Here is a 19,536-nt window from a genome sequence, read left to right as displayed (position 1 = left end):
CACTGAAATGCGTCTCTTTATTTTCAAAATTAATTAAAAATATGGAAGCTTCTTTTTTTCCCATCCCTTACCCCTGTAAGGCTAACCAGTACCCTATGAAACCTAACCTAACATGATCTAAAGTAATATACAAAAAAAACTATCTACCCATTTATTTTTTATTTATTTCAAAATAAAAGAAGGAAAGATTCTGTGCTCGAATAGGCACTTGAAGAGAAACCGCTAATCTTGAAAAATATTTAAAAACTGATAACCCAAAAAAATTCGACAGTGCGAAGTGAATTAAATGGAATCCTATTGAAATTCTTCCCAACTAAGATCTTCATAAGAGATTAACAAATTCTAAATACTTTATATGTTTAATTCATAACAGATTATCGAGTTTATATCAATAATCTTAATGCTTGTGGGATATAAGTTTAAATAAATAAATAAAATCTGCGTTAATTCACAGAGAGAGAGGGCTGTTTATTACAATAGTCCCAAAAGTTTTAAAATAACACTCTTATTCGTTAGGTTAACTACTTTGGGGATTGGTTGTTTTTTTTTATGTTGAGTATCCTCCAAACGTTTCAACCACAAATTGTAATCTACAGAAAGGGTAATTTTGCGTATTAACATTGGGGATGTATTTCCATTAATCGACCATCGGATTTCTGAGGTCACCCGGCAATTTGAGGGAAAGCATCCATAATGTAATTAATACTTTTTAAGATTTATTTTTGTTTCATTTCAACTGTTTAAGAAGAAAGTATTAGTATTACATTTATTTCTTCCTCTAAATATGGAGTTGTGAAATAGTTCAATACCAAAACTAAACCATTCGGACATGTAAAAACAGGGAGGGAGGAGATATTGGACTGTAAATTATACTGATACTCAAAGTTTTATTTTCTCGCAAGTTGGATTAAAGACTTTAGGGGCCTTTATTAAAACTTTACTTGTTTTTACAAGCTATTAGTGTTCAAACTTTTCCATAAGGAATTAAAATCTCTTGAATTATACATCAATTTATCGTCCCTTGTCTTATCCCTTCAGATCCCTGTGTAAAAGGTTTATGTTACAGAAAATTAAAAGTTGTTACTTAAATTAGAGTTCAAGAGAGAAAGTGGGAGGCAGGCAGAAAATGAAAAATTAGCTGGAAAAAAAAGAAAATTTAGAGAGAGAAAAAAAAACATACCTAAAGAAAGTGAGAAATAAAGAAAGAGAGAAAAAAGAAAACTTACAAAGCAAATGAGAAAGAGAAAGTGATAGAGAGAGAGCACTATGATACAGAAAGAATGTAGTTTAAGGTGTGGAAGGGATAATGAACTGTCATTTATACTGGTCCCCAAAGTTTTATAGTCATGTTAATCTACAGACAAATTTATTTTGTTAATCATCATTGTGTATGTACATCAATTTATCATCCATTGTCTTATCCCTTTAGATCCCTGTAGTTTAGTACATGTAAATAATAGGAAAGAGAGGCTAAAGGGTGGCGCCCCAACTAACTTCAATTCAACCTAATGATCCAAAACCATCCTATCCATCTATCCATTCATACAGCCATCTATCTATCCATCTATCTAATGAACCAGAGCAAAGTCGCATTCTTTGCTAAATGGCTACAAAAAAAAACACCTTAATACTGTTTAGCAAAAGGGCGTTTTTTTTACGGGGAGGGGGGAGGATCATTTACTTTTATGGAGACTTCATCCAAAAGGCAGGCTTTTAATAGTTGTAATAGGTGGTATATCATGTTTGTGTATAGGTGTTAAGAAAATAAATATTCTCTTTCGTGCATTTTTTAAAGAAATTTTTCTGTTAAGTTTGCATATATCAAATTAATTTCTTTAGTTAAAATATAGATGTAGGTAATCAAAGAAAAAATTTACATAATTAAAAAAAAACAATAAATAAACAAAAAACAAGATTTAAGTCCTTTTATTTTGCTAATTAAATTATCAAACTTTGAATACGTTCTAAAAGTTTACATATATTTTATTCCAAATTCTTTAGTAAAACTTCCCTTTTTAGACATAAAAAAGACATATTAAGCAAAAAAACTCGTTCTCTAAACCAAAAAAATTGTGTTCTCCCATCATTTAACCCAATCAAGGAAAAAAACAATCCCTATCCAATCAAAAGTGTGTAAAATATTGGAATTACTTTTAGCTATAATTTATTCTTTACTACACAATAGACTACAAAAATATAGATTATTAATAAACATGTTTTTAGAGGGAAATTATACATTGAATTCCCATCAAGACAGTTATATGAGGTATAAAGATATATATTTATATAAAATATATTTTTTTGTTAAAAATTCTAGAAGTACTCTGATAGAATAAGATATAGTTTAAGAAAATCTTACTTTGATAATAAATATCTTTTTAGTTTTCTACATTCTAATCTTAAAATACATTTTTGCTTTCAAAATTTCTAAGAAACCCCAAAATAAATAATATACATTGGCATAGAAACTAAAGATTTTTGATTAAGTTAAATCTTGATTGGGTTGTACATACTAGCAGTTTCCATACTCTCATACCATTAATTTATATTCTATTAAGATCTCTGATTTTGCTAAGGTTCTGCAGCACGGCTAAGGTATAAAGTATAGAGAAGATATGCAACCAATAAAATATTTGTATGCCAGCCCTTTACATGATTAGGGCAGCTATTAGGATCAGGAATCTTAAGGGATAAGACAATGATCGATATATTGATATATATCCCCAATGATGATAAACAAAATTACCTCATTATTAAAATAAAATTTTTGGTTGAAAAATTTGAAAACCAACCATCCAAATTGTTTAAGCTAGTATAATTTAAAGTGCAATGTACCCTCTATCCCTGGTAGCTATTAGGATGGATATTTATATGATTGTGTGGGAGGGACCATATTGTACCAGATTTTAATCAGTCATCACATAAAACAACGTATAAGACTAAAGAAATTTTTAAAATAAATAAGGAAATAATTAAACCCTTTTTATATTAAGTGGGAAGAATTTCTTATTATGAAAGACCTTTTCTCGACTTCTATCAAATACTTTTAAACCTTTCTCACTATTTAGTTGTTGTTTTTGTAAAATTGTAAGAATAGCTATTTTAATCCTTCCTACGTAATAATGCCTTGTAAAACAAAAAATATTACTTTGTTATAATTAGCAAAAAAGAAACTATTATATTATATGCAGCTTTTTTGGAAAATTATCTGTAACACGATGCAACTTATGATTTGAAAGTATACTTCTAAAATATCTCTAGAGGCCGATTTTTAAAATTCAATTAAAGGTCATTTTTAGCGGTTTTACGAGATTACCCTTTCTAATACTTAATTCCAAAAAAGGACCAACTTAAAGTATCATTAATCTATCCTTTTAATAATGAGTAGTGTGGTGTTTCAATAATAATTTTTAATTTCTAACAGCTAAATTTTTGCTCCTTATGTATTGAATTGAAGGATTTTTGAGGCTATTTTTTGGAGGATTTTTAAAAGTTTTATTTGAACATTTTTCTGATTATATTCCAATTATTTTCTCATGATTCATTGCTTTTATAAAGCAATATAAATGTGTGTGGTAAACCTTTTAATAAATTAAAATAAAATATGTTATCCATAATAAAAACTAAATTCCTAAGATCACATTTTATGGATTGATAATTAAAATAGTTTAGTTTTAAAAGTCAAATAATAAGATTTATAGGGGCATCGTTTCTATACAAAAATAGAAATTATATAAATAAATAAATAATATGATACTTTTTAGTGCAAAAATAACAACATTAATCCTTAGTTATAAAGTAGTTGCAATAATAGAAAATCCAATGTTTGTAAAAATAAACTACAAATAATACTTAGCTTTGTTTTAACACATTGACTTTAAAGGATAGACAATGGATAATAACTTAATGTAAATTCAAAATATTCTTTATGTAGATTAAAACTTTGGGGTGAAAAGTTTTAGTTTAAAGCTGAACAATCAAAATTCAATAAAAATACTTAAAGTTTTTCAGCCAACGAATAAGATAAAACTTTGAGTACCAGTATAAGTTACAAAATAATGTCCCTCCCTACCTGGTTTTAATCATTTATGAAGCAAAAACACAAAAATCCTTAGGCCAAAATTTTATACCATATATTTAGAATGTAGAGTATGTTATATAATTAAGTTGTCCTGCTCAATATAAATATAGAATGTATGGAACAAGTGAAATACTTTACAAATACCTTTTCTTTCATGGGGCAGTATTCACACAAAAATTATTGTTTTTTTTATTATTAAGATGTAGTTTTTGCTTCTTGAGCCTTTAGCAAAGGATTTTTAAAATGAATATTAAGAATATTTGAATTTAAATAAATGAATTAACAAGGTAAGAAGAATCTTCACTAAAAATTCAAAAGCTCGTTTTCAAAAGGAAAACAGTGCTTTAAAGTTAAGGAAATTTCAAGAAAAAAATCAGCTCTCTATCTTAAGTAGCAACTTAACTATGAATAGAATATGAAAAGTTTTCTTTCTGGCGAAGAAAATTCTGTGAATGAAGCCTAAATTATTGTTAGCAAGTGTGTTATAATTTAACATTTCATATTAAAGAATTTCTTTTTATATTTCTAAACAACCAAAGTCTAAAGTATAATACAAGCAAAACAAAGACTAATGACTTGTAACACGAGATTTAAGGGGTAAATATTTCTTATTAATATATGTTTTTAACAAAATTGAGGGATGAATAAGTCCAAAGAAAAATATATTGAAACGATTTCCATTTTTATGTTTGTTGTCGTCTTAAATAAAATTAAATAAAAGAAAACTACAATTTAAGAGGGCTGTATCTCAAAGATAATCAAATAAGATATTTGAGAGCATGTTTATATTCTCTTGGGAGGTGCCTTCTCCTAAAATAGTTACAAACCTTCCCTGAACCTATGGGAAGCTTTTCTGTAAAGACATACAGGCAGTCTGTTACTTTTATATAAGGATATATGTCCATTTAACTGTGTATTTATGAAATAAGTTATCAAGATAGTAGATCACTAGTTTCAAGAAAATATAGTTGTTGTTTTCAAACTAAATTGCTGTCACTCTAATAGAGTTTACATGTATAGACCAACTTTAATCTGGATGCCTTTGCCATTCTAGCTACTTTTTTGTTTGTCAATTTTAAATTTTCAAACAAACCTTATATAAAAGTAACAGTATGTCTATCTACATGTCAGTGTGTTGCTTAAGATTTCGCCAACCGTTAGACCGATATGGTTCTCCTTATAGGTTTAGTAAAGGTTTTGATAGAGGGTGCCTACACCGTAACACCATCCCAAGAAAAAGCGCCCCTGAAAAAAATGCATCCCCATAAAAACAAATTTAAAACTTTTCTTTTTGAAGTTAAAACTGACTTACCATCATTTTCCCCTTTTTTTTCCTAGTGTGCCCCAAGAGGCCTCTAGGTGCATAGTCGCTAGTCGAAGATAAGGAAAGGCAAATCTATTCTACACTTACTCTGTTGTTCTAGTGTAGGTTTGATATCTGACCAAGATTAAAACTGGGACACGAGTAATAAATACATCTTGAAAACTTAGTAAAAAACTTTACATTGATACAATGGACGCTATAAAAATGAAGCAATAAAAGGGATGTATTAAATAGTATTTCTTTTTAAACATTATTAGCACTGCCTATAACCTCTAAAGCTTTCTCAAAAATGGAAAGGAATGGGTTCGATTCCCAAAATTGTGTAATTTTTTCTTACGTTGATTAACTTTTTGTAATTTCAGACTTTGAAAATAGATTTTTTCAAATTACAAATTTTTTAAATTGAAATGAAACCTAAAGTTTTTATTTGTCTCTATTATGCTAGCTACAAATGTAGTTAAAAAGAGTCCCCCAACTCGCCCAGCGGGGCGTCCATGTTATATTCAGATGTAAAAATCAAGGGCTCGGCAGCCAGATGTCAGCTGTGACTAAGCCTCAAGTTTATTTCCATTAAGATACCTTTTTTTAAAAAAAAAGGGATTGTCATATTTGGGTCGGATTTAGACTTCCAGCTGATTTTTAAAATTATAAAAGGTTGATTTCCTTGAGGCTTAAAAACGGTTTACACGCGGCTGTTGAGCCCTGTAAAAATCATTTACTATTTCTCAACAACACCGAGGCGAGATGTAATCCTAACTAACATCTTTTTAACTACCCCAGAACATTATAATATTACAACACATAAAAGCATACTGTAAAAATGTCACGTTCTAAAATTTGGACGACTTTTTTTGTGTTCACAGTAAAAACCGTATTCTAGATTTAGAAAATTACTTAATTAATAAAGCAGACTTTTCAGTGACGCTTTACAAATGTCTTAAGCTTCCAAAATAGTTTCCCTCAAATTGTCTTCTGAGCACTGAACCCCACCCCCTTTATTTTAAATTAAATTGAAAATAAGAGGGGTAGTAACCCTGCAAGGTTAGGGCACCGAAGGCAGGTATAGACCCAACAGGGGTTAGGCACAAAGAAACAAATAACCCTTCTCACCTTTATTTTCAATTTATTCTAAAAATATGTAGAACGGGGTTTCTATGCTTGCTAGGCACTTAGAGGAAAAGAAACTAAATATATTACTAAAAGTAGAAAGAAAAGTTTATAAATAGATAGATAGATGTCCAAAGACATATGTAAATTTAACCAGTAGTAGTAGTAGTAGTTAGTTGTAGGGGTAGCCATAAAACATGTGATTTAATTTCATTTGGACAACATTACACTTGAGCTGAACATGGGCTTAATAGGCCATTTAGTCCTTGCTTACATACCATGTCTATTTCTAAAGCCATTTATTTTATCAAATCACATAACAAGATAACCACAGCTTAGTGATGAATTTTAATGTAATTCTATGGTATTAAGCTGCTCTTAGAACCAGATACCCAAAGTGTATATACACATCTGGGTAACTGGGTAAGCTTAAAGGGAGTCTCCACCAATTTCACCTGTTTTAAAAAGATGAAAATTAATATTTATCTTCAATTATATAAAGTAATAATGGGATTTGTCTGAAACTTATGATCTCGAACTTATGATTCGATTAGGTTCTCCATTTTAGATAAGCATCACATAGGTCATGTGATTATTTTATAATAGATTTGGGATGGGTTTAAAGCCCTTCTTTGCCCTCTTGAATTTAGAGGCCCTAGAAACTACAATGTAAGAATAAAAAGTATTATTAAACAGGGAAAATTGTTTACAAAAGTGAAAGTTAATTTTCAGTAAAAAATGTCAATCAATCAATGAATATGACATATTTATTATGGATAAAATAAATCAATGTTTTTAATGCTTTAAATGTAGTTCTTATTTTTCAAATAAACTAAGTTTTAAGTGTCTTGTAAAAATAAGTTAATATATATGTGTGTTTATGTGTGTTTGTGTGTGTGTGTGTATGGTTGTGCTAAGTTCCTAAATTCACAGGTGTTTTTCTCTAACCAGTCTTATGAGCCCATGAAGCCCAGGTGGTGTGCTTTCAATTCCACACAAGTCTCATATTATCCAATCATAGGATCTGCAATTTCATTAAAAAAGCGCAAAATCCCCCCTTTCCTTTACCCCCAGATTAATCACCTGTTAAAATTAATTGCTATTATATATTTATATTCAAATATGAAATACCTTGAGTGAGCATGTGATAATGTGCGGTAGTGAATACACACTCCACCCAGAGATGTATGCTTCAATAATTTCCTTTACTGGCTATGTACTTACTATATAACTAATTTATGTTTGCAAATAGCGCAACAATGCAAGCTACACATTTTTATAAAGATAGGTTTTTTTAAATTGGCATATGTTGTAAAGAAATCTTAAAAAATGACAGCCAATTTCTGAAGGTAAATTCGTCAGATGCACGTACGGATATTGCTATTTGCTATTTTCTAAAGGTTTTAGTCTGTTGTAACGTATGAGCATCCTTGTATTTCCTTTGCCCCTTGGCTTTACTTTAAGCTTTACACACATGTAGTTTTACATCTTTAAATCAATTTTAACATAGATAGATAGACAGTTAGATGGATGGATGGATTGATAGTAGATAAACAGATAGAGGGATAGATTGTTAGATAAATAGAGTGATAGATTTATAGAAAGATTGAGTGTTAGATTGATAGATTTATAGAAAGAAAGTATGATAAGATTTTTACAGATGTGGTTTTACATCTTTAATTCAATTTTCATATAAATAGATATAGACAGTTAGATGGATGGATAGATAGACAGATAATAGAGTGATGGATTGATAGAAAGATAGAGTGATAGATAAATAGATTAAAATACGTTAGATAAATTATACAAGTTGGTTAGAAAGAAAAGATTTTTACAGGTATAGTTTTAAATCTTGAAGTAACTTTTAAGATTGATAGATAGACTGATAGACATTATTGAGGATGGATAGATAGATAGGTAGATTGATAGTCAGTTAGATATATAGATAGATACAATGATAGGCATTGCATTTTAAAGATTTTCATCTCAATTTGGATTTTTAGACGTATACATAAAGATTAAATCTGATTGGAGATAGATTGATAGATAAATAAATAAAATATAATCAACATAATTTTAAGAAGTTTTAATAAATATTATCATTTTTATTTCAATTAAAAATTCTTTGTTAAAATTATAATATGTAATGAAAATTCATATTTATAAATAATGAATAATCTCACATGTGTACTTAGAGTTACAATTATTCATACTCACACACATACACACAAACACACACACACACAAACACTAAACCTACCCCTAAGCAAGTCAACTTTCAAGTAATCTACATAATACCCAAGAAGACCTTTAACACCAGGGAGGGAGGGGTACATTAGAGTTTAGATTTTAATGGTACCCAACGTTGTGTTACCCTGTGGACACAAAACTTTGGGTACTTTTATTAAATTTTGATTGGTTAGTTGCAATAACCACCATGTCCGAATTCCAACAAATAATTTAAATTTACAGAAGGAATATAGTTGTTTTTCCTTTGGGATGTATGTCATTTTATCATCCATTGTCTTATCCCCCAAGCTCCCTGTATAACACCTAGACTTGCATGAAATAATTATAATGAAGATACAACACATATGGTTATTAAAACATTCCTTCATATATTCCCATCAGTGGCGTGCGCAGAGATTAACAAGGGAGGTGTGTGCACAGAGATTAACAAGGGAGGTGTGTGCGCAGAGATTAACAAGGGAGGTGTGTGCACAGAGATTAACAAGGGAGGTGTGTGCACAGAGATTAACAAGGGAGGTGTGTGCACAGAGATTAACAAGGGAGGTGGGAAACCTTGAGGTGATGAATAAAAGGGAAAGGAAGATCTTCCTAATATCTTGTTTTCGGGGGATGTTAATACCCCCCCCCCCCCCCGACTGGTCCTCTATCAAATTAATTATTAATTAAGTAATAGTTATTTCTCGCATCGTATTATAAACAGCTTTCCGCGGATATAGAATGTAGCCCGTGCCTTCGGCACCTCGGGGCTAAAAAAAACTGGTTTTAATCTTATGATTTTACATTTTTATATTCGTAGAAAGCTGGATATAATACGATGCTAGACATAGTTTTTTCGTATGGATGAGAACCGGTTCCTATCCACCGGATTCGAATAAATACGAGAAAATCAAACACTTTTTAACTTCCATTTTAAAACTAAAAAAAATTTAAAACTTTTTACTTTTTAAACATAATTCATTCCAAAAGCAGTTGCCTTATACTTTCTTTAAATTAAAAAGATTAATTTCAATTTTAAGCCAATTTAATATCTGAAACTTTGATCTTGATTTGAATTCTTAATCCCTATGTATGAGTTTACTACCCTGTTAATATAGCCGAGACGTTTTTTGGTTGATTGAAAAAAAAGATTTTTAAAAAAAAGTATGATATACTTTTAGAAGAAATAATATGTTTCAAAGATCTATTACTAATAAGCATCTTATCTGTAGCTCACTTTGTCTGTTTTCTCTTCTTTTTAAGAAAATTATATTTTCTTGGATGATATTAAAGATATATGTCTGATTTATTTTGTTAAGATTTCCATCACCAATAATTTTCTACTTCATACCCTACTTTGTCCGTCTGTCTGTCTGTTTATTTATGATAATTATGTAAATGTAAGCTGTTTTTTGGTAGATTTTCTATTTTTTAACAGGGACATTTAAATGATAAATAATTCTCCCATGGTTAGAGAAGTTGGGTTGACATTATCATTTGCGATCCAGAATTAAGCTTATTAAATCAAACAAAAAAACTTAAATCTATCTTGAAATAGCTTCTTTTATCCAAGGCTTTGTATATAGGTGTACAAAATCAGATTTATCTTTAACTTGATACAGAAATCATTTTTCTTGATTTGTAAAAGAAATCCTACTAGAAACAGACAACTAATTTATTTTTCAAATATTTTAGGATAGAAAATAGCCAAAAACCACTAATAGACAAACATAAAGCTTTCTTGAAAAGCACATCTTAATCAGACCAGCCATTTTCGGGGTCTTTTACATCTTACAAGTAAACTTTACTTAAAATAACAACAGTTTTATTTTTATTTTCAATATCAACACATAATTTATTAATGAGTATTATATACCAAGTGCAGAAATGTAATTCATCTCTCTATATAACTTTGATGTGGAAAAAATTGTGGTGCTATCAGTCAGTGGGATCTGAATCAAAACTCCAGGAATTTTATTCTCAACTAACAATGGCACAAGTTTGTAGCTACAAAGGATAACAGGGATAGGATAATGGAGGTCAAATTATCATTTAACACGTTTAAAAGAATTATTTTTTATAATTATATAAATCAGAAATAGCCTCTGTTTAATGACTTAAATTCGACATAAATCATTGAAAGATTGATACCAGTTTTATCATTACATAACTGATGAAAAGAAAATCTTCATGGGAGCTTTCTCTGTTGACTAGAAACTACTCCCAGTCTTTGTCTTTCCATTTAAAAGAGTATAGCAACTCTATAGTCTACCTGACAGATTTACTAAAGTTTTTAGTGCTTTCCCTCTAAGTTCCTGTCTAGCACTGGAATATGCCCAAACCTGCGAGACCTATATCTACGGTTACCCAAAATTGGGTACCCAATACCCAATATAACCTAACCTAACCTAAGTATTAAACATTGAGTTCATTTGAAGATAACAAGACACACTGAGAGAAAACTATTGAATAATTCAAATCCAAACAATTGATGAACAACTCTGTATCAATAAATTTGTTTTAATCTAATTAAAATCAAATTTATACAATGATTCTATTTTTACATTTGATTACAGATCTTTTACAACCCTCTCCCTTACCATCTTATCTCCATGTATATAAAAAGAGTTTTTAAAAACAAACAAAATTATAACCAAAAAGGACAATTTCATGTTTTAACTTATAATTAAAAGGTTACTGATTTTGATGTAGAAAAATAAGTATTAAAGTAATTTATATTTATAAATAAAAAAAATCTAAGAAAATTACATTTGAAAGCATTTACGTAGTTTTGTCAAAATACCACTGGCTTTATAAATCTTGTTAATATAAACTTTTTGATAGGACACAATATCACAGTAGAGTCCTACCCAAAGTAGACTGAAACTTTGATGTAGTAATATCAAATTTTGGGTCTTTAAACCCTCCAATTTTATCTAAATTCCCACATTATTTGAGCTCCCCACAGCTTTTCATCTTGTTATCTCATGCTCCCTGTTTTTTCAAGGGGGTTTATTCAAAATAAATTTAAGAAGCAGCTTATAGTGCCTGATAAAAATTACGTCATACAATACAAATAACCAATGATAGGTCACTGTACATTTTACCATTGGTCAAAATATAAATATATACCGGCCTATCATTGGTTAATTGTATTGTATGGCGTCATTTTTAATTAGGCACTATAAGCAGCTTCAAATTTAAAAGCAAAGATGTATTTTCTTATTTACCCATTTCTCAATGACCCCTAAAATAGCAGAAGAATTTTTTTATCAAATTTTGCTTTCTATTCTGTTTTACTATACTATGTGTAAGAAAGGATATTTCATTTTGAAAAACTCTGTTTTGCCCCTACTTTTTCTGCATTTTAAAAGTAGTTCTTTTAATATATTTAAAGACAAAGAGGTTTTTCAAATGGCTATCCGAAGGATATTAAAGGTTCTATTAAAGAAAAGCTGCGCTCTCAAACTAAATAAATAAGACATGACTGGTCAAGCCTTTTGGTATTTTAATCAGTAGATATCTTTTCATCCATCTGCCTATCTATTCATCCATCTATCTAACAATTCTTATCTCAATTTAATCTTTAATTTTATTAAAATTATGATATCTGATTGGCTTATTTTTTCCAATGAAACAAAATCAAATGTTGCCCTTTAAAAAATAATAATTTTATCTGATAAAAAAAATTCCTAAATGTTTTCAAAATCCACAAAATTAAATTTTTAAATGTAGAAAAAATAATCAATTTTATCCCAAAAATGTTCTAAAATTAAAACATAATAAATTAACCAATGTTGAGATAAAGCCTTGTAAATCTTGGGATCCCCTATCGTAGACAGATCTTCAAATTTTAATTTACAAGAAAAACATTAATATTTTTCACCCATTTAAATTTTCTAAAATTATGTACAAAAAATCTATTAGGTTGTTTTGGAGGGGATTTATAGTTTAAATGACTTAAAATGGAATCTTTAATTACCACTGTTTTAAGTTAATAGTTTTTAATGGTTTTACACTTGGTTTTTATTATGTTTGTATGAATTGAAAACATGTTTTGCTTCAAGCTATAAAAATATAAAAAGTCTTGAGAAGGGGTAATTTTGTGTAAATTGGTGATGTACATCAATTTATCGGCCATCGTCTTATCCCTTTAGATCCATAAATGTATATGTAAACTATTATATATAGATAGGTTACATGTTTATGTGAGTACTTATCCCCTTCCTACATTTTCCAGGAGTGAATAATTTTGTGTGTGAGAACTTGAGCTCAATTATTTTTCAATTCAATAAAAACCAGAAGCTCTATGCTCTATGTACGCACAACCAGGGATTTAAAGGGATTAAACAACAGACGATAAATTAATGAACATCAAAAAGGAAGATAAAAAAGTACTCTATTATGTAGGTAAAAACTATAGGTATAAAAGTTTGAACCAACCAAATAAATATAATAAAAGTACCCAAAGTTTTAGAGCCAAAAAATAACGTGGTTATAAAACATTGGGTACCAGTGTAATTTACAGTCCAATTTTCCCTCTCTCCCTGGCGACGCGTAGTACCGCAAGCACATGATATTTATAATTTCACTATGAGTGAGCCTAAATTTAACTTTTTGACAGGTTTTCATATTTTATACTTAAAGCCAAGAACATTTTATAATAAATTTTATAGTTTTTTTAAATGCACCCTTTAATTCTTTTTATTAAATAAGTTAGATTTACCTACTTTGCTTTCATCCAATAGATATAGAGTCTAGATGAACAATCTATTAATTAGACCAATAGTAAAAGATTGTAGGAACAATTTAACTATATTATTGACTAAAAATGTTCCAATTACATAAAGGCATCTTTTTATTACATCCATGTAATAAGTCAGATATAAAAATAGATACATTTCTAGAACTTAAGCGTCTGATTTACAATCTAGTGTTATAAATCTATATTCATTCATTAAAAATCTTTTTACAAGAAAAATATGACAAGATTTCATCAAATCAATTCCTACCTTTTTCATGATTCCAGTTTTTCTCTTTGAGAAAGTTGTGTATCTCCTGAGCTTGTTGTCGATGAATTCCATCTTGATCTTGACACGGCCCTTCGTTTTCTTACCCTGAAGTATCATTACCATTACTTTTTTACAAAAATGATAAGGGCGAAAATTGTTATAAAAATGGTTTATTATTACTTGTATCTTACATCAGATTATCATGTATTTTAACTAAATGAAACTTGGAGCTGGCTCAAATAATCCACCCCTTTACCCCATCCCCTCCCTTCTTACTGGATGAACGAACTGACCAATAAATGATGTCCATGTTTGCAAGCTAAATTTACTACAATTTTTCCCCTGACATAATATCCACGTATTATAAATCCATTTCAAAAACTGTATTTTATATTTATAAAAAGTACATATTTTATATCTAAATTGTTTGTTTTTAAAGGTATCACTTTTCTTAACTGGACAAAAAGTTAAAAAGCCACTTGTTTAAAATGCAGTGTTTCTTTAAAACAGAGAAAAATTAAATAATAACTGAAAGCTTTTAATTTATCAGGGAGGAAGGGGACATTGGAATGTAAATTGTAACCAACCCAATATTTTCGTTCTGAGAACCGTAATTTTGTATCCCAATTACATTTTTAACAGTTAAAGTCTCTTTGACAGTTTTACTAAAACAATTTGAATGGTTGTATAAAAAGTTATCAAATGAGGAATGTCATATTAATGCTGTGACCTCACTTCAACATATATCATCAAATTAAAATGTTTTATAATCGCAAAAAGACACAATATTAAATATCAAAACAATAGAGGGGTTAGGGTTTAAATTGCACCTCATGGACCCTGGGCTGACTTTCAATTAAGTCTTTGAATATCAGCCAAAAGCTTTAGAAATATTAACACAAAGAGACAAAAAAGGGTCCCCAACACTGGATCCAGACAGTGATCTGAATTATACATTTATACTTATACATTTATTGACGCAATTGAAAAGAAGGGATGTTTACTGTATAATAATAGTAAAGGAAACAGGAAAGCAAAGGAATAATATGCAGTTCTGGTGATTTGAAAATGTACGGAAATAAATGTACACCAATATTATTCTTTATTGCTGAAAGTTCTTCAATATCTTGTGTCATGAATGAAGGATGACATCAAAAAAATATTTAGATTTTTCATTTAATTTGACGAAAAGAAAATCTTGATATAATATGGAATTCTGAAAATAGATGTTAATTACTTGGATCTTACATCAGACTTTCATGTTCTATAATAAAGTTAACTATGTAGCGGGCTAAAATAACGTTCTCCCGCATCATCCCCTCCCATTTACCCCATCCTCTTTCCTCCTACTGGATTAATGGCCCGACCAATAAATGAGGGGGGAAATTGCAACCTAAATTGACAACAATTTTTCTCCTGTTATATCACCCATGTATATTCTACATCCATAGGTATGTAAGGCCAAAAGATAAAATATCAAAGAAGTGCCTAAACTTTTCTGCCATTTATTTAAATTTAAAAAATGTAATGTTCTATTTAAATTTTTCCATGTTTAAATCTGAATTATCTTGTGCGTGTGTATTTTAAATAAAAAGTGTTGACACATAGTGGCTGATAACAAGGTTTTTAACAAACTTTTTTGCTTAATTTATCAATAACATGAAACAGTACACTGTCAAAAAGTAAAAAACATGAAAGAATGTAAAAAAAATTTAATTAGGAATGTCGCCTTTTTCAAGTTTCTTTTGCTGAGAACCGGTTCTAATCCTGAGGATATTAATCGGTTTCGGAGCCATACTGGAAAAGGATTTAATTATTACCTGGGGTGGGGTGGGTACAGGCTTCCCCCTGCCTGTCCCGGGAGGAGGATAATCATCATGGGAATTATGTATCATTGGCTTCGTGTCCTACAATAGATAATTATTAATAAATAGATCAATTATTTATTTACTAAAAGCAAGTTTAACCCATCTCATTTTTACTGATTTCTACAATTATCTATCTATTATCTATCTATCATCTAGGCATTCAACAATCTATTTATCATAAAAGTTTTACAACTAAATATCTAAATCTACAAGAATATATATTCATTTATCTACTTAGCTATCTATCTATACTATCTATCCATCTATCTAGCTATCTATCTAACTATCTATCTAACTATCTATCTAACTATCTATCCAACTAGCTATCCATCTAACTATCTGTCTAGCTATCTATCTAGCTATCTATTCAGGTATCTATCTAATTATCTATCCAGGTATCTACCTGACTATCTTCATCAGAGCTGTGGCCATCCAGCATGTCCATCTGACTGGAGCCTCCATTTTGATCCTCCCCCAACCTTTTCATACCTCCAACCATTGGAGGTAAACCATAGTGCAAATTGTGCGGGTCCTGCAAATTGAGAATAATTATCTATCGCACCGTATAGACAGCTTTCCGTGGATATTAAAATGAAAAGTTTTAATATGTAAACCAGACATTATATATTTATAAAATATTTTTAGACAGCTTTCCGTGAATATTAAAATGAAAATTAAAACTTTTCCGAGTTTAATTAAACTGCTAGATTAAAATCAAGCATTAAAAATAAAGTACCAAAAGTTTTTTTGGTGGATATGTTTAAAAACCTTTCGGTACCAGTTTCATTTACAATCCAATGTCTCCTCCCTCCCAGGGTAGATCTTTCATTGCAATAAGCACAAGAATTACAATGTTAGACAGTTTAATTTTTGTAGCTTTGATACTCTATAACAAAAATCCGTCCAACTGACCGTTCAACGTTCAGCTACTTACATCTGGGTATCTGAGATCTCTGGGTGGCACTTGATACCAGGTTCTTGGTCCCATGTTCATGTTGGCCGAACTTTTCTCCTCCCCGTCATCGTCGTACCCCTGAAATAAGACCACTATCTTTAATAATTGCCAAGATATTCAGGAAACTGAAAGGATATGACAAAGTATATCCCCACTGATTATAAACAAAATTACTAAATTAGTGGCAAAGTTAAAAAAAAACAATCAAAACTTAATTAAAGTACCAAAAGTATTTTTTGTCAATGAATGAGACATCGTTTATATTAAACTTTGGGGACCAGTATAGGGATCCTAGGGGATAAGACAAGGGACGATTCCCCTTAGAAATAAATTATTGGAGAAAAAGTTTGGACACTAAAGGTTTGTATACTGTATAGCACAAAAAAAGGTTGAATTAAAGTACCCAAAGTTTTTATGCTTTGGTGTGCAAGTAAATATACAGTCCAATATCCCTATCTATAATACAAAGTAGCTTGATGTCTGTCCGTCCGTCCGTCCGTCCGTCCGTTCGTCCGTCTGTCCGTCTGTCCGTCCGTCTGAAGCTTAAGATCTCGGTAACCACTGAACCGATTGGATTCTACTCTTCAGGGTATATACCTATCGGTCATGTGGTGGTTTTAAGCTATTTTCTTGGGGGGTGGGACACCCCCAACCCCCCCCCAGAAATGAAAATTTACCCCCCCCAAAAAAAAAATTTTCTTGAGAACACATTAGACTATGAGCAGCACCAGTAGTAATTTTCTTGAGAACACATTAGACTATTCTTTTTACGAATTTTGCGAATTCGTTATTTAAACGAGAAAATGTTTTCCTGCTGGGTAGGTACGAAAATTTGCGATACGTTCTGCTGGGTAAGTAATAGAAGATGTAATTATACCTCTTGGGGCAAAGCCCCTAGAGGCTAGGGGCGAAGCCGCTAGTATTATTAAAAGAATTACTTATATGTAAATATACAATAGGCATACCTAATAAATAGATGTAAATACAATGAAATAGATAAACATAAATGTTTTTATATTATTCCATATAATAGAATTTAAACTTTCTCAAATTTGAATAAAACTTGTTGATTACTTAAATCGTTTATCATATATTTGTGTATGAAATGAAATAATCAATATTTTTATTATTCTTTATTATGTCTCTATACATTAGAGCATAATACATTTAACCCCAGATAGGACAAGGATATGTAATCTAAAGAAAAAACATTAAAAATGCTCATCTGAGATACTGGAATAAATATCACATCAGTACCCAAACTTTTAAAAACTTATTTCTCATTTATTAGCTTAAATATTACCTTTTTTATTAAATATTAATGGGTTGGGTCAAAATAGCTGTGTCCTAATTTTTGTAACCAATAAAATAATCCACTGAAGGGTTAATTTGTAAATCAACATTGGTTTTATCCCTTAAAAAAACATATTTTTTTAATCATCTGAATGTTCAAAAGCAATCTGTAAATAGTTTAGACTGTTATTTAGGCTAGCGAAATTATATTTTCAGATGGTATATTTCTGTCCCATGGTTAGCCCGCCGACAATATTATTATTATGTAAATAATATTAGCTTCATCCTCTTGTGACCTTTATGCAAAATCCATTTATAAAATTATCAGCGCTCCACTCTGTAATCACCAGGGAAGGAGGGGACATTGGGCTAGAAATTACACTAGTACCCAAAGTTTTATCTTTTTCTAGGCATCAATCAATTTGGGTACCTATACCAAATCTGGATTAGTTGTTTCCAACTAGTAATGTCTGTAACTATATAGGCAATAATTCTATCTACATAGGGGGTAATTTTGTTTGTTATGTAGAGGGATGTATATCAATTTAAAACTATTGTCTTATCCCTTGAGATCCCTGATAATAACCTTTAAAAGTGTGAATTTTGATTAACTAACCATCGTCGGGATCATTAAATTATAAAATTATCAATACAGTTCATTACAAATTCATAGATTTTATGATTGGATGGATAGTAATGGATTTATTATTACATGGATCTTACTCCAGATTATCATGTACTCTAATAAAGTGAAACTTGTAGATGGCTAACAAAAAAGAACCCCCCCCCCCCTCATCTTTCCCCTACTACTGGATGAACGAACTGGCCTATAAGTGGTGTCCATGTTAGCAACAAAAATTGACGACAATAAAATAAATTTTGTACTGGATGTTCTTTGGTAAAGGGAATATTTTTCTTAATGAGCACTCTATCCATAATAGCAGCCGATAAATTTACGTTTACCCCATACCGTTTCTAACAGTCCGACAATCTGACAGTCGGACGAATATTTCGAATTATAGAGTAGCTTCGCTAACAGAGAAAATTTTTATCAGAAAAGTCGCAAGATAAAGTAATAAATTGCTGTTTATAAAATCTTTGACCTATGAACTAATTCATAATATATCTTTCAAAATCTTTGCATTTATTTTAAATTAAACACTGAAAAATTAAAATCTCATAAATGGAACATGGATTTCTAGGAAGACTAGACATAATCTTATATGCAAAGAATCTCTATTAAAAAATATTTAATGTGTTACTCAATTTTTTGTCAACGTTCGTTAGTCTGACCGATCTCTAATTTGCTAAGCTTCGCTTTAATGGATGTTATCATCCTTACTTACAAATACCATTGTTTTAAGTAAAATTTGTTTAGATTCAAAGAAAAATCCTCTGAAAACAAAGCAAAATCAATTATGGCAAATTTACGCTAAAATTGTTGTAAAATTCTGAAAATCAATCAAAATCTCGCAGTTTATAAGAAAAGAGATGTACATAGGTACACAAGTAATTTGGTAAATACAGGGATCTTAAGGGATAAGACAATGGTGATTAAATTTATATACCTTTCCAATCATAATAACAAAATTACCCCTTCTTTAGATAAAACTTAAATGGTGAAAAGTGTAGACGATACTAGTTTAAAACAAATAAATCAAAGTTTAATT

At 30.0% G+C, this 19,536-nt stretch overlaps 3 protein-coding genes across 7 annotated transcripts in view; 2 read left to right on the top strand and 1 right to left on the bottom strand.

Annotated features, from left to right (window-relative positions):
* Nucleotides 1-19,536, top strand: part of Pyroxd1 (pyridine nucleotide-disulfide oxidoreductase domain 1) — a 418,591-nt gene that overhangs the window by 220,905 nt on the left and 178,150 nt on the right. The gene's annotated exons all lie outside the window — the stretch shown is intronic.
* Nucleotides 1-19,536, top strand: part of LOC145327615 (adaptin ear-binding coat-associated protein 1-like) — a 356,073-nt gene that overhangs the window by 220,905 nt on the left and 115,632 nt on the right. The window lies entirely within an intron of this gene.
* The window catches only part of LOC145328597 (uncharacterized), a 46,011-nt gene that overhangs the window by 21,378 nt on the left and 5,097 nt on the right, over nucleotides 1-19,536 (bottom strand). Inside the window, exons 3-6 of the mRNA XM_080172341.1 lie at nucleotides 16,553-16,651; nucleotides 16,022-16,150; nucleotides 15,571-15,657; nucleotides 13,751-13,855 (exon numbers count right to left, since the gene is read on the bottom strand). Of these exons, the coding sequence (XP_080028467.1) occupies nucleotides 13,751-13,855; nucleotides 15,571-15,657; nucleotides 16,022-16,150; nucleotides 16,553-16,651 (420 nt within the window). The remainder of the gene's footprint in view (nucleotides 1-13,750; nucleotides 13,856-15,570; nucleotides 15,658-16,021; nucleotides 16,151-16,552; nucleotides 16,652-19,536) is intronic.

The sequence above is a fragment of the Acartia tonsa genome, chromosome 9 (assembly GCF_053477335.1).
Source record: "Acartia tonsa isolate MP-2025a chromosome 9, ASM5347733v1, whole genome shotgun sequence".
Classification (NCBI taxonomy): Eukaryota; Metazoa; Arthropoda; class Copepoda; order Calanoida; family Acartiidae; genus Acartia; species Acartia tonsa.
Note: the sequence above shows the minus strand (reverse complement) of the source record. Positions and strands in the feature narration are given on the sequence as shown.